This window comes from Cydia amplana, chromosome 19 (genome assembly GCF_948474715.1).
Source record: "Cydia amplana chromosome 19, ilCydAmpl1.1, whole genome shotgun sequence".
In the NCBI taxonomy this organism is placed as follows: Eukaryota; Metazoa; Arthropoda; class Insecta; order Lepidoptera; family Tortricidae; genus Cydia; species Cydia amplana.
Window position 1 is genome coordinate 3,440,886 of NC_086087.1, and position 16,343 is coordinate 3,457,228.

At 37.2% G+C, this 16,343-nt stretch overlaps 1 protein-coding gene across 1 annotated transcript in view; it reads left to right on the forward strand.

Annotated features, from left to right (window-relative positions):
• Window positions 1-3,853: 3,853 nt before the first annotated feature.
• LOC134657252 (fatty acid synthase-like) overlaps window positions 3,854-16,343 on the forward strand; it is a 31,561-nt gene continuing 19,071 nt past the window's right edge. The window contains exons 1-3 of the mRNA XM_063512827.1: window positions 3,854-3,941; window positions 11,144-11,296; window positions 11,939-12,131. Of these exons, the coding sequence (XP_063368897.1) occupies window positions 11,144-11,296; window positions 11,939-12,131 (346 nt within the window). The 5' untranslated portion in view covers window positions 3,854-3,941. The remainder of the gene's footprint in view (window positions 3,942-11,143; window positions 11,297-11,938; window positions 12,132-16,343) is intronic.

Genomic DNA, 16,343 nt, shown 5'->3' on the forward strand with positions numbered 1-16,343 from the left:
TTAAATATTGTTACGGTTTTGAACTGATTTTGATACGACTTTGACGATCATGGTGATGGACGCGAATCTCACGCACGACTTTACTTCATAGGCCAACATATTTAATTACACAAACGGGTCTACCGTGATATAATTTAATTTTTTTATTTAAAGGTAAAAACAATGAAATTATATCGCGGTAGACCCGTTTGTGACCTAATTAAATATTCATAGGCCAATTCGATCATATACTGACATCAGAAACATTTTAATCGTGTTGTTTAAATTTAAATTTAATATAATTGAATTTTAGGCAACTAAGGCCCATAAATACACAGGTATACCTACCTTATAAACATGCTTATAAACTAGAATTTGTGCGAAAAGAGAAGAGTCGTAGAATGTATTGGATCCCATACATATCACGACTCTTCTCTTTCCGCACAGACTCTAACGTACATACAATAATAAAAATCTTAAAAGCTAAATAAAAATCAGTTAAATTATTAATTTTAAGTTTGTTTTATTTTTTGTTTTCTTTCGACTTTGGTGTACCTAATTTTATGTATTAAAATAAACAAATGATATTGTTAAAATCAGTTTTGCGACAAAGTTTACTGTAGCGTCGCGTCGCCTAGTTATCGTGTGTCTCGTCGCCCCAATCCATGTACGGACGGACAAAATACACAACATCATTCAAATATCATTCTAATATCAGTGTACGTTATAATCAGCCAATCATCGTGTGCGATCGCCAAGGTATCAAAATAAGATCAAAACCGTACAAGTTGTTAAATCTGAATCGTGGTCTATGTCGCTTTAGTTCGAGATCGCTAATCCGCCTTCGGGGTGTCGTGTCACGTTTAGCGATATCAGTTTTGATTTATAATTTCACAAAACCATACAATAAGTACATAGTATCTTTGCTAAAGCTTGATAAGATTTTGGTCCTGATATAGTGTTGCTACAATCAGCTTACATATTATGGCAATAATGTGCATGGGTATCATATCAATGACTAATTTAAAAAGATTGTTTCTTGGAATGTTACGCAATGTTGTCCTTTTATTACACTCTAAAAAATGAAGACCAACTAAGAGCAGTTTTCTCTTAGTTGACGTTAAGTTAATTATAACAATAACGATCTTATATAAATCAAAGAAACCTGATTACTTAAAACAATAAGTGTATCTGTGATTGAACTAATAAAGTAGGTATGTTATTAATCCTAACAATTGTATACTTTGCATCTATCATTAACTTGTTGGCATAATTATGTAACGTAGGTTGATTCAATCCTTAACAAATTAATTAAAACAGATAAATATGTTAATAGTTATGAACATTTTAATAGTTTATGTGATTATTTTCTCTTTGTTGATTTACATAAGACTTGGTATTTTAATCAACTAAACATATAATATTTAGAACAACGAAGATAAAACATTCAATCCCATTATGATCAAGTTATTGTATTAATTACGAAACGAATATTCCATTCTATTAAGAATTATTTGTTAAATCGATTTTCTTCATAATTAAATTAAATAATCAGTTAATCCGTTCAATCAAGAGATAAGTAGGGGGGCGCCGGTGCACCCGCGGTCCTCCCCGCCCGCGCCCCTGCGGCGCCTGTGACCGTGCGAGTGGGGAGTCAGTCTCAGCCTCGACGTTCAACATTCAACTACTTAGTCATTCAAGTACGCGTCAACGAAATAAACTTTACTTGTGCCTTTATTTCACGGCAAGCCTGGAACAGTGAACGTGTTACCTTTGCTTTGTGTACCTAATGTATAATAGTGTATGTGCAACATGGAGCAAGTGCTATTAATCGCAGCGACGGGAATAAAAGGCGCGGGGACTGGCCGGGATGGTTATGTGGGAATCCCTGTTGTGGACTAATGAGACCCCAGGTCTACCCAGTAAAACCCCTGTTGGCCGCCTCAAGGCTTTAAGGCGAGGCACGGGAAACGATCGGGACCATGCTTCCGAAACCCCGCCAGCGGCTGTCCGAACTGCGGACTCGACTTCGGAGGAACTGTTTCCCTTTACTTCTCTAAGAGTGCGCCATTTTTTGCGCATTGGCCATCCCAGGGACCCTCGTGTAGGCGACAGACGTCCCCGAGCCTGCCGCCAACGGGTACCCATAAGGGGGAAATCGACGGTTGTACGCCAAACGGTCATTATATTTGTAGCCCGTTTTAAATGTTAATTATAGTATATATGTAAGGTATGTAAAAGAAAGTTCGATTTTTAAATGTAAAACGTTTAGTTTTCTAAATGTTTAGATGAATAAATAACATCTTATTATATATATTTTTTGTTTTATTCATGTACCCCCTTTTCATAAAACTTTACTTTGTTAAATTTGAATCTCAATTGTTTAATCAGTTCAACTATGAAGCTTGTTGTTTGTTGTTGTGTTTTATTGTACTAGTCACTGCTTCCCATACCACCACCATACCATACCATACCATACCATGTATTGTGTGTATTGATGAAGAATGGTATATTGTACTAGACAAGCTTCATAGTTGAACTGATTAAACAATTGAGATTCAAATTTAACAATTTCTTAGTTCTGGCTAATAAGATGCATAAGTCGATGCAATCATGTTCTTAGTTGAACTTATTAGGGTTAAATAGTTGATACAGTAATTCTTCATGTTAACATTGATTTACATCTTAGTTGAAATGATTAAACAATTGAGATTCAAATTTAACAATATCTTAGTTCAGGCTAATAAGGTGCATTAGTCGATGTAATTATGTTCTTAGTTGAACTTATTTGGGTCAAATAGTTAATACAGTAATTCTTCATGTTAATATTGACCTACATCTTAGTTAAACTGACTTGTTTGTATTAGTTGGTACAGTAACTTATCATGATAATAATTATCAAGCCCTTAGTTGATCTTGCTAGGATCAATTAGTTAGCATAATTATTTTTCGTGTAAATATTGAACAAGATCTTAATTGGTTCAGTTACATAGATATAGTAATAGCAATCAGAATTACCTTATTTGATGTGTCTAAGTTCTTGTTAGGCTCGTATGGAATCAAGATGCTTGATTACGACTATCAAGATATTGATAGGGCCAACCAAATTTTTTTTAGAGTGTAGGATTCCGTACTTCAAAAGGAAAAAACGGAACCCTCATAGGAACACTCGTGCGTCTGTCTGTCTGTCCGACCATTCCTCTCCCCCCCTCTTTATCTCCGAAACTACTGGGTCTAAAATTTGGAAAAAAATACTCAAAATAGTTCTTTATCTATACCATAGGAAAACCTATCAGAAATGTCCAGTCAAGCGTGAGTCGGACTTAATGTACGGAACCCTTGGAACGCGAGTCCGACTCGCACTTGGCCGGTTTTATTTATGTTAATATATCAAAATAAAAAATCCGGCAAGAAAAAGTCGGTGCAAAGACGATCATATCCCGACTACCAACAGCCAAATTTGGACTATTTGATTCCATCGGCATTATTTAATTACACAAACGGGTCTACCGCGATGTAATTTAATTGTTTTTTTTTTTCCTTAAATTTCGACGTTTCGGCTGGGGTAGACCCGTTTGTGTAATTAAATATGTGTACAAAACGCGAGAGTTTAATAGTTATTTACGATACAAGTGAGAAAAAGAGGAAATTACCTATTTGCACGTGTATCGTACAACGTTTTACGGTTACATGTGGCACTTTAACTTTCGACATACGCACGGAAAGTGCTCTTTCCCGCACTAGTTCGGGAACGTAGCACCATAATGTACGAGTACTGTAAAGTGTTATATTCCATCGGCATTGTTTACAAATCACCCTGTATGCAAATCTTTTTTAATTGCCCGTTTTATAAACATCGTCGTGCGGTGCCAACGGTCAGACGAGTAGTGGGTGCCCGCCGGTGTCCACGTCCAAGGTTCAGTTCCAGTTCAGTTCTGTGAAAGTTTTTGTGATTTTATAAGGTTGGTTTTATATTACGCTTTAGAGAGTGCTGTAGGGCTAATATGGCCGGCTCTTTATCATTTGTCACCATGGCTGTAACGTTCTAACAAATATGTAAGTGCGAAAGTGACACATGGCATGACAGCGATAAAAATACGACCATGATAGCTGGTCTGGCCCCGTAGACATCATGCCAATCGCTAACGCTTCGCGGCGAACGATACGCAACTGTCACTGTCACACTAATATGGAAGAGTGATAGAGAGACACAAAGCGATTCGATGGCGAAGCGCTAGCGATTGTCACCTTGGCTAGGCTGCCTGGTTTCGGCAGTTGTCCCACCGCAAGCGATGAGCTTTATGCGAGTGGAACAATAAACTAGAAACGAGTGGGCGAGTGGCGAGAAGCGAGTGTTAGCTTCAATAGTTTTGTCGCTCGGCTATAGGCGAGTGTTCGAGTGCGACGGGCTATTGGTCTCGCAGCTTGAGTTCAACTACCAAGCGAGCATCGCCGAGCGAGTACCGCTGAGCTAGTTTTATCTCATCGCTCTTATCTCGGCGACAATCTAGTAGAGCGAGTGTTCTCGCCGGCAGTGTGAACAGCCAGCGATGAACTATAAATATATGTATCTCTTTACTAACACAGGATCCCTATCTTTTGTTCGTTTCTTGGGCGAGAAAATCGCCGATAGCTAATCGCTTACTCGCTCTTGGTGGGACAACTGCCTTATAAAAGTTGCGCGTTTATAACTAGCCGCCGGGTAGTCACATTCAACCCCGTTTTAATCCCTTAAGGGGTTGATTTAAAGATCTCACCATCAGTTGTTTAGACATATTTGACTGTAGGTATTTAAAATAAATAAATTTACACCATGCATGAAATAAAGCACCAGAAGATTAATAGGGAAACGCAGCAGCAGTTATTTTTAGACAAAATTTATATTTCAAAACCCGTATAAAACTATAAAGAGTACCTACCTAGTTAATTTGATTGTGACGTCACATGCTAGTTTCATATAGCAAAATTGTTTTGACAGTTCGAAAAAAGAAACTGATTTGACTAAGGGTAACATTCCATTTCTGACCGCAGCTGCACTACTGGTACTGAGTTCGACTGGTTAGATCATTTTCCCAAAATCATAATTTACCTGTAGCATAATTTCTATTCGCATTTTTTCCTATTGTTAATTTACACCACATGGTTTAGGTTCGTTAGGTAGTTACAGATGCCCGAAGGGCAAACCGCCCAGAAATAGGAGCCCCGCGAAGCGGGGCTCCGTCTAGCTAAGTTGTGAACTGCCTAAATGTTTTTTGAAAAGAAAGTGGGGTGGGGTAATCGATTTTTTGATTATAGAATAAACGCCGTAAGAAATATTTGTGAGTGGCTAAATTGTCTAATGGGAAAATATGCGAATGGAAAAATCATGTTAGGAATTAATGCGTCTGGTATAAATGAAGAATAGGAAAAAATGCGAATAGAAATTATGCTACAGGTAAATTATGATTTTGGGAAAATGATCTAACCAGTCTACTGAACGCGTCGCTGTTACTGTCTATTTCCATAGTAAAATAAACAGTAGTGCAGTTGCGGTTGGAAATGGACTGTCACCTTAAGTCAAATACCCTCATACTCATACATACATACAAGCATACGTATGTACAAAACAACAGCCGGTTGAATTTGAAATCAATAGTGAAGGTATGTAATCACTTATTTTTAGGTTGAAAATTCTTTTGAACTAAAAGAAAATTGAATGTGTCCGTGCAATTTTGCAGGTATAGCTGTGTCAATGAGATCATTAAAATATATAGGAAAAATTTAACTTGCAAGATTTGACCCGTACAAACATAGTTACATATTTACATACATAGGTACATTGCAAGTTAATAAAAAGCTTGTAAAAATATAACTTACTGGGCACTTTTGTGCACCTTAGTCTGAAAACGCCTTTGTCCCGTGCTCGTAATCTAAAAGTGCCTTCCATCCTTTGAATACACGTTCTTGCCGTTTGTTCTTTTCGTAGGTAGCCTGAAAGCCTTTATTTTCGAGACACTTGGCACCTCCTCTTAACAAATTATAAATGACTTAAAACTCATTCGTAGTTTATTCAATTGTATCGCTTATGACAGAGAGTTTAGAGTTGATATTTGTTTAAATATTTTGATAGAGTTGCGTTGTTTTTCTACAATAATTCGTTAGGTAAGTAGCTTTTTGCTTATGAAGTGAAGGCTTTTGCATTGACTGTCCATAACAAAAATTAGCTACCGTTGTTTTGGGAAGTAATAACCATAAAATTAAGTATTTAAGCGAGTGGCGATAAATTTTAAATTGACACGATTAGCGAATTACCTAAGTATTCGCACATATAGGTATCGTACAACCCGTTCATCATAATATTTAAAACTTTCACTTTTTGAACACATATTAACTCACATTTATAGACGGGTCTAACGCGAATTTTATTCACATAGGGGAAACTGGGGAGGGTTGATCACCCCTTTTGTTTTTAGCATACATTTTCTTAACTATTTGTAGTATTGAAAAACTTTATAGACCATACGACTCAGAATTTATCTCTACATTAATAGTTTGAATTAGAACAGATTTGTGCAATAAATTAGATCATTATTTAATGAAAACCCATACTGTTGACTTTTACCATGTGTCCCCTATGTAAGGGAGACTTGTTTACCCCTGGTCGGGAGCCTTGATCCTAGGGGGATCAAGTGACCCTGGTTCTTGGGACACATGGTAAACATATTTTTACCATGTCTCCCCATACCAGATTCTCATTGATTATATAACTCGGATCGCTATTAGCAATGCATCTATAATTTGTAAAATACACAGCAAACATATATCTATTGCATCTTCCATGCTTTGAAGTTGTATTTCCCGTAATCAGATGTCTAAGCCGAAGGGATCAAGTCTTCCAGATTTGGGGACACTTGGTAAAAAGATTTTACGTGGCAATGTCATATTTCGAGGGTAGTATCTACATTAATTTATTCACTTTATCTACAGAAAATTAATATATGAAGATATCAAACACATATTTATCCATAATCTTATACTTTTAAAAAACAATGTAATCGTATTATCCATAAAACAACATAAAATAGGGAATCAATTTTTGTACAAAAAAAAAAACAAAAATCTAAGTTATTAACATAAAATTTCTTGTAACAAGCTAATTTTTTAAAAGTTCTTATGAAGGTATTTTTAGCGTCAGATACCTACAGCAATTTTAATTTTTTTACCCATCACTGGTCGTTATTGTTTACTATAATAAATAAGTTTAGAAATTTACTGCTCACGTTTCGAGGACGGTGTTTGAGCTGCATAATCCTAAAATCCTTTCTATGGACCGTCGGTTCTATAGTACATAAGGTCGGAAAGCCATTGAAATAGCATTTCATCCATAAAAACAAATATCGCCGGTTGAAAACCAAATATCGTTATAAGTGTTTTTTGTCGACCGAGTAACATCCCCTGTAAAACGTTTAACTTGATAAAAAAGACCAAGTACGGGTAGTTCGTAAAATGTTGATGTCAACTTTAGTCAGTCTTTTCAAAGGCCACGGGGATAATTCCGTTTTCGGAGTCGGTTGTATAGTTAAAAACTGAATTATACGCCATTAAATTCCGTTTTAATAAACAATAATGAGTCAAAAACCTTGAAAGTTTAAATCAGTGTTTCTCTGGTCGTACTTTTGCGGCATGATTTACTAAAGAAAAGAAAATATTTATGATAGCTCTATGAATCATTTTGTAAGTAAATTTATTACAATGTATACTTGATCGCTTTGGGGGTGACATGATCCCGGAATCATATCTCCCCTGAAGAAAAAGACAAAGTCTCCCCATACATAGTAAGATTATAAAACGTGCCGTACTCGAAACATGTGTTCGCGTATATCAATGTAATCCAAGTTAATCATCACTTCAATAAACAACAAATAAAATAAGCACACTCACTAACATAATTTCCATCTCATATTATAAAATAAATCCAGTTAAAGCTTACCGAAAATTGAATATAGTACGCAGAAAATCTTTCACCGTCCGCCATTTTTGAACCACTGACTTTTCCGATACAGTGCCATGACAGAACGTGAAGTTAGGAACGAATGAATGAGTGTTACCAGCGCAAAAAATTGTATCTCGTTTGGTTTGATTAAAAATGAAGTTTACCAAGTGTCCCCTAGGGATCGACCCTCCCCACCCTCACCTACCTTTATTGACCGACGACCATGACCAGTGAAACCTGTGTCGAAACGTCGGTAAATAAAGGTATGTGAATAAAATTCGCGTTAGACCCGTCTATAAATGTGAGTTAACCCGTAAAACGCTTTAACAGTACATATGGCCCTTTACATTTTCAATACAGTTACGTAATGTGCTAATTATCGCACTCGTGCGATAAAATAGCACCATAAATACTGTAAAATGTAGTTGTGATGTCCTGGCAGGCTTTAAATCAGTATCTTTAAGTACTTAGGTATTTTAAACGGTTGTAAGTACGGTACACCAACACATATTGCATATTTGCGAAATATGTTGGAACTCAAATATCAAATATCAAACAGATTATAAACTGACGAATTAAATGAATAATTTACTTGAAAATAGAACGCATGTTTTTTATAAAAAGAAACACCATCATACGTCCGAAATAGCGTTGGGTAAATAAATAAATAATGTATAGGTCTAATGATTGTTTTTATACGATTTAAATAAAACCAAGGAATTTTAATTAGGCAAGTACCTCCTATTCAAATGGATTTGACGTTGGAGGTCATTGACGTGTACCTCAATGATTGTTCCCGGTTATCGATAAAATAATAGTTATTTGTTTTACAAGGGGTAATATCCGAGGGTTGCGAGGGTTACAAAGCACGAGGATTAAACAAAATTTGCCCCCGAGTGAAACACGAAATTTTTCACCACAACAACCCGAAGAAAATATTAACTGTAATAAATATATCAAACAAATTCAAACCAAATCTAATCCAGATGAATTTTTATTAAATATTTATAATTCAAAATCATCATTTAAAAGTCAATTCTATCAGCAAACATAAGAAAACAACTCAGAATTGGCATTTTATTACTTCGCCTCACATGTGAATAAATGGGCGTTTTTTTTTTGTTGTCCCATAATTTTTTTTTTTCAAATTTGGGATTTTTTATGTTATTTCTACTCAGAATCACGAGCTCTTTCTATCCTAATAGGAGAAATAAGTGTACTAAGGTTTTTATTTCCATTCCGTCACCATTTTTCATAGACTTTGTATGGCGGTCGCGAAATGGAAAGATCGAAAAATGTATGAAAATTTTGGCGGAAAAAACGCCCAAATGCAACTTTGCTATCAGTTTTTGAACAATCAAGAGAGCCTTTACAAGTTGGTGTGATGAAAAAATCTTTTTTTAATTATTGGACGACGAAGAAAAAATACCTTATTTTAATTTGTTCTTTATTCACAATCAATAAATTGTTTTTTGCTTTTTGACAATTTTCTGCAAATTATTTGCTGTGATTATGCAGTTTCAGTTAAGGTAAATGCAAACATTTTGAATAAAAAAAAGTAAGAAAGTTCATAGATACCTACCTACTTATTAAACAATTCTAATGAATGTCTACATTTGAATGCAACAAATATTACACTTAAATTGATTGCAGTAAGGACTAAATTACATTTGTTCCTAGCAATGAAAGTTACGCTACTTATTATGAAGTGCCGACCTCAGGGTTAAAAAACGTGAACATAATTTAATTATTCGATTACATCTGCATTGATTACTTTGGTTACTGGTGTGCATATTCTATTGTGTAAATACGTTTTTAGGGTTCCGTAGCCAAATAGCAAAAAACGGAACCCTTATAGATTCGTCATGTCTGTCCGTCCGTCCGTGTATGTCACAGCCACTTTTTTCCGAAACTATAAGAACTATACTGTTGAAACTTGGTAAGTAGATGTATTCTGTGAACCGCATTAAGATTTTCACACAAAAATAGAAAAAAAACACAATAAATTTTGGGGGTTCCCCATACTTAGAACTGAAACTCAAAAATTTTTTTCATCAAACCCATACGTGTGGGGTATCTATGGATAGGTCTTCAAAAATGATATTGAGGTTTCTAATATCATTTTTTTCTAAACTGAATAGTTTGCGCAAGAGACACTTCCAAAGTGGTAAAATGTGTCCCCCCCCCTGTAACTCCTAAAATAAGAGAATGATAAAACTAAAAAAAATATATGATGTACATTACCATACAAACTTCCACCGAAAATTGGTTTGAACGAGATCTAGTAAGTAGTTTTTTTTTAATACGTCATAAATCCCCTAAATACGGAACCCTTCATGGGCGAGTCCGACTCGCACTTGGCCGCTTTTATTTATTGATTTAATTTCTGTTGGGCACAACAATATAAGGAACAAGGAGTACGAGTACAGTTTGAGTTATTCTGTCCGCTTTTCTAAGAGCAAGTTCGCTATAGTTAATCTAAGGCCACGGTAACTAAAGGGGCCCACTGATGATCTGGGGCTTGAAAGCTTGTAACTTGTAATACAAGTGGATGTCACTTTTTGACAGCTTTTGTTAGAAAGGAACTTCCACTTGTATTACAAGTTGCAATCTTTTGAAAAACAGGCCCCAGTCCGCCGGACGATATTGGCCTGTCAGTTGGGCGTTTTTTTTAAGTTGTCCCCTACACTTTTTTTTTTCAAATATGGGATTTTTTATGTTATTTCTACTCAGAATCACGAGCTTTTTCTATCCCAATAAGAGAAAAAAAGTGTCCCAAAATTTCCATACATTTTTCGATCTTTCCATTCCGCGATCGCCATACAAAGTCCATGAAAAATGGTGACGGAATGGAAATAAAACCTTAGGACACTTTTTTTCTCCTATTAGGATAGAAAGAGCTCGTGATTCTGAGTAGAAATAACATAAAAAATCGCAAATTTGAAAAAAAAAAAGAGTAAGGGACAACTTTAAAAAAAATGCCCAGTTAAACGCAAAAGGTGACAGTCCCGAACAACTGACAGGCCGATATCGTCCGGCGGACTGGTCATCAGTGGGCCCCTTAAGTATAGGTATAGGTATAGGTATAGGTAGGTATGTTTGCAAGGGCAGACTCTAACAAGGTTAAATTTAGTAATATTGAGATTATTTCAATAATGTGCTTAACAAATATTTTCTGATTTGACTCCACAGATGGCGCCGACCACCAAAGTCGAAGATCGCCTTGAATCCGGACATCGGCTGTCGCACCCTCCCCCTGGCGATGAGGTCCTCATTACTGGCGTGTCCGGATACTTTCCGGACTCAGACTCCGTTGTGGAACTTCAGGAGAATTTGTTTAACAAGGTATGTGGCTAACATCTCTTGCACCCTCCCCCCGGCGAAGTGTCCGGATATTTTCCGGATTCAGACTCCAATGTAGATCTGCAGAACAAGGTATTCGTGATCCGGACGTTTAACCTGTCACAGATGGGCATTTCCACTTAACTGTATACTGTTAACGGCCGGTTAGCAAACGTCACAAAACTGACGGTCAATGTCATATCCCATACATTTTGTCAGGATGTGACGTTACTGAAACACGACTTACGTCGCGCTTTAAAGTACAAGTTAAAATGAAATTGCCCAGATATGGCACTAGGTGTAGTGATAGCATCAGAATTAGACAACACTGATGTTCAATACACTGATGAACTCTTAACACAATGATTGGACACGTAATACGATACGACCACTTCTTTAAAACTATCCTGGAGGGGCGGATAGCACGCAAACGGGTAGAGGAAAACCCAGACGCAGCTTTTTAGACCGAGTGAAAGAAAAAGTGGGGGTCGTGTCGTATCAAAAAGTCAAAGAGCTGGCGCAAGATAGGGAATGCTGGAAAATACTCCACCAAAAAGAGAGTAACTCTTAAGTTAATGATGATGATGTTCAACGGCTCCTAATATTTTGAATAAACGCATTCCATTGCTTCTTTTTCATCCCCAGGTGGATCTGATCTCAGGCGACCCCCGCCGTTGGAAGCTAGCCCACCCGGAGATCCCGCAGCGCACGGGCAAGATCAACCACGTGAACAAGTTCGATGCCTCGTTCTTCGGGGTCCACTATAAGCAGGCCCACACCATGGACCCCATGTGCAGGATCTTGCTGGAGAAGGCGTATGAAGCTGTTATTGATGCTGGTGAGTTTTTTTACTGTAAAATTATTATAATAATCATCATCCTCATGTCCTTGCTGTTTTCGGCCACTGTGACTGCTTTCTACCGCGTCGCAGGTGCGCTCTCAGGTGACTGACATAGCCAATTTTTGCAGCAAATGCGCGGCCACACTCGCCGCAGGTCAGCACCCCTCCGACGTGTTATATGTGACTAAACTATAAAATGACGTATAAGATGGCGACCCGTTTATGCTTAAACTTTTTAGGTTAATTATACACGGTGCCCATGAGGAAAGGGAAAATTTTAAACAGCGTCCTGACTATATTTAAAGTTATAAATGTTAATTAACGTCTGCTAAATTCGGTTTAGTTTTAGCGATATATCTATTTTTCTGTAAAAATGTGGTTATAATAGGTACTCATGGACAAATTTAGACGAACACAAAGAAAGATTTAATTACTGGATTACAGCACATAAAGTATATACCTACTTAGTTTAGTAAGATTTTAATAGTTACACCAAAAACTCCTCTCAATATTAGTTGGTTCAGTCTCACAAAAAGGCACAGTTATAAAGACGCTCTTCACTTTGTGTACCTACCAACTGAAGTGAACTTTAAGGTGAAGTTTCGGAACTTGCTTGGTGACCCAGTTCAGTACAGTCAGCATCAAAAGAATTAAATAACGCGCCATAAGTACTTACCTGCCGTCCTGAGGGGCTACCGCGAAAACCGAATTTCACAAATTGCGGGAGCTTTCTCTTTTACTCCAATGAAGGCGTAATTAGAGTGACAGAGAAAAATGCCCGCAATTTGCGAAATTCGGTTTTCGCAGCAGCCCGCCCTGGACGACTTTTCCATAGATAAACAGCGTTATTCATAAACGTCTGCTAAGTTAATCAGCTGATGATCGTCGTTTGTCACTCTCTATGGCATGACGACAGATAGGGACAAACGACGATCTAAACTAAAAAAAAATTCAAGTGCGAGTCGGACTCACGTTCCAAGGGTTCCGTACATTAAGTCCGACTCACGCTTGACTGCACATTTCTAATAGGTATTCCTGTCATCTATAGGTAAAGAACTATTTTGTGTATTTTTTTCAAAATTTTAGACCCATTTATTTTCGGAGATAAGGGGGGAATGGTCATTTTTTGCCTATTTTCTTGAATATAACTGCTAAACTATTTATCCTAAAATTACAATGAGCTCTTTCATTTGATACGTAACACGATATAGTTTGAAAAACTTTATTTTTTAATTTTCTCATTTACCCCCCAAAAATGGCCTCCATATTTAAAATTAATTTATTTACGTTACACGTCCATCTGTGGCTCACAAACTTACATATGTGTGCCAAATTTCAACTTAATTGGTCCAGTAGTTTCGGAGAAAATAGGCTGTGACAGACGGACGGACAGACAGACGAGTGATCCTATAAGGGTTCCGTTTTTTCCTTTTGAGGTACGGAACCCTAAAAACAAAAAAAAACTGATTAAGTTAGCAGCCGTTTATGAATAACGCCAATCTCTACAGTTTGCGTTCAAAAGTATCTGTTCAGTCAAATAGTTCTATGTAGAGATATAAGGTTAGGTGGGGTAAGTAAAACACTGGGGCAAGAAAAACACTTGTAGGGAAAATAAACAGTTAGTGTAAGGCCTGAGTGGACGCTCGAGTTGAGCGTGCAGCGGGGCGGGGCGTGCGGCGTGCATGTTAAACAAATGCAAACGTATAGGAGCGGCCTTAGTACACGCTGCTCAAATCACTTGTGAGCCCGACGCCACGCTGCACGCCCCGCCGAACGCTCCGCTTTGAGCGTCCACTCAGGCCTTACACTTACAGATACTAACTGAAAAATACGTAGAAGGACTTTCCTTATGGTGCGGCCAGACATGCAGGGATTCGGCTGACTGTACAAACTTCCTGTTTACCGGTAAATATTTTCAAGTGTATCCGGTTTATACGGTTTTATTGGATTTCTTGAGTACGTTTCCGCCCCAATTTCCTGTAGGTACTTACTTACGCACTTTGTATTGTACCAAAAAAGGTGAGTTGATATAATACTATTATCGGTTATGACATTTTATTTCCTATAATAACTTATATAATTCACTTGAAACCCAGCCCTTCCCAGCCAGGGAGGCCTTTACCCAGCAATGGGACACTAAAACAGGCTAACAAAAAAAAACACTTAGTAATATCTGGGAGACAGAACTTTGCTCGGTAAACATACTTATAAAAAAACTAAAAATGCCCGTTTTCCCAGAGATAAGACCTAGAAAGATCGATTTTTCGCCCTCGAAAACCCCCATATAGCAAATATAAATACCTATAAAAGAAATGCTCGTTTAAAGGTATAAGATATAATTATATGAAACGTGAATAACTAACTTAATTTCTACTTTCTTTATTACCCGACTACGGCAAAGCAAAAGGAAGGTTATGATTATCCATACTATTTTTATAAATGCGAAATTAAAGCTTAACCGCTGAACCGAATATGATGGATATGGAGATAGTTTGAGGCCTAAGGAAGAACAGAGTATACCTACATAATCCACCAATGCCATCATCATCATTATCCGCCCACGCAGACAAATTTACGGGCTGAAGCTAGTTCGTGTAAATGAATAGGTAATAATTTTAAAAGTGGATAAATTACTGTATTGGATGAGACTTGAACTCACGGCCTTTGGCAAATCAGCAAATCTTTTCATCATATGGGTATGGGGGAAGGGGATGGTGGTTTTCTGGCTATGGATGAGGTCTTGGTGACTCAGATGGCAGAGCGCTGGAGTATCGATCCAGAGGCCGTGAGTTCAAGTCCCACCCAAGACAGTAATTTTTCCACTTTTAAATTTATTCTATGCTTAATAGCATCGTTCGCAGACGTTTCTGCTTGCTAAACATTAAGAGGAATAATACTTTGTATTCACTACGGGCACCAATTAGATACCTATACTTGGTCAACCAGATCTTGACAGTAGAAAAAGGCGGCAAATTTGAAAAATGTAGGCGCGAAGGGATATCGTCCCATAGAAAATTTGAATTTGGCGCCTTTTTTTACTGACAAGATTTGGTTGACCAGCTATATTTATTTAATTAAATAACCAGTAATCCGCTTTAGTGGTTAAAATACCAACCACGCTTCATTTCATGTGCACAGCTCAATCATCACTTAAATTGCAAAAACAATCTTGCATCTACCACATAAGGTTTATATTTCAATACAAAGCTAAGAAGCCCAGAATTTAAATAATTCTGCGATGTTTATTCAAAATGGCGCATGTTGATATGTGTAAAAAGCTAAAGTTACGTCGTTTTGGAAATCAAGTGAATTATGTTCAACTTTCTGTGTAAGCTTAATCAGAGTGAGCCCTGAATTAATATGATTGGAAGCCATGTTGAATCAACTTTAATAATTGAATTGTACGAGATGTGTTTAAAAGTTTGTAATGTGCGATCAGATCAGTTGTGCCAGGAATTAAAAGCATTTGCTAAGCAGTTTTGGCTTTTTAGGGTTCCGTAGCCAAATGGCAAAAAACGGAACCCTTATAGATTCGTCATGTCTGTCTGTCTGTCCGTCTGTCCGTCTGTCCGTCTGTCCGTCTGTCTGTCCGTCCGTATGTCACAGCCACTTTTCTCCGAAACTATAAGAACTATACTGTTGAAACTTGGTAAGTAGATGTATTCTGTGAACCGCATTAAGATTTTCACACAAAAATAGAAAAAAAAACAATAAATTTTTGGGGTTCCCCATACTTCGAACTGAAACTCAAAATTTTTTTTTTCATCAAACCCATACGTGTGGGGTATCTATGGATAGGTCTTCAAAAATGATATTGAGGTTTCTAATATCATTTTTTTCTAAACTGAATAGTTTGCGCGAGAGACACTTCCAAAGTGGTAAAATGTGTGTCCCCCCCCCTGTAACTTCTAAAATAAGAGAATGATAAAACTAAAAAAAATTTATGATGTACATTACCATGTAAACTTCCACCGAAAATTGGTTTGAACGAGATCTAGCAAGTAGTTTTTTTTTAATACGTCATAAATCGCCTAAATACGGAACCCTTCATGGGCGAGTCCGACTCGCACTTGGCCGCTTTTTTTACTAATTTAGTCAATGAATATGCTAGATGGCACTGATTCCGACATTTCCGATGATGACGGAGTAAGGTATGTTGGGATAATACCGGATGCGGGGAAAGACCGTAGGAAATTCATTTCCGCCAAA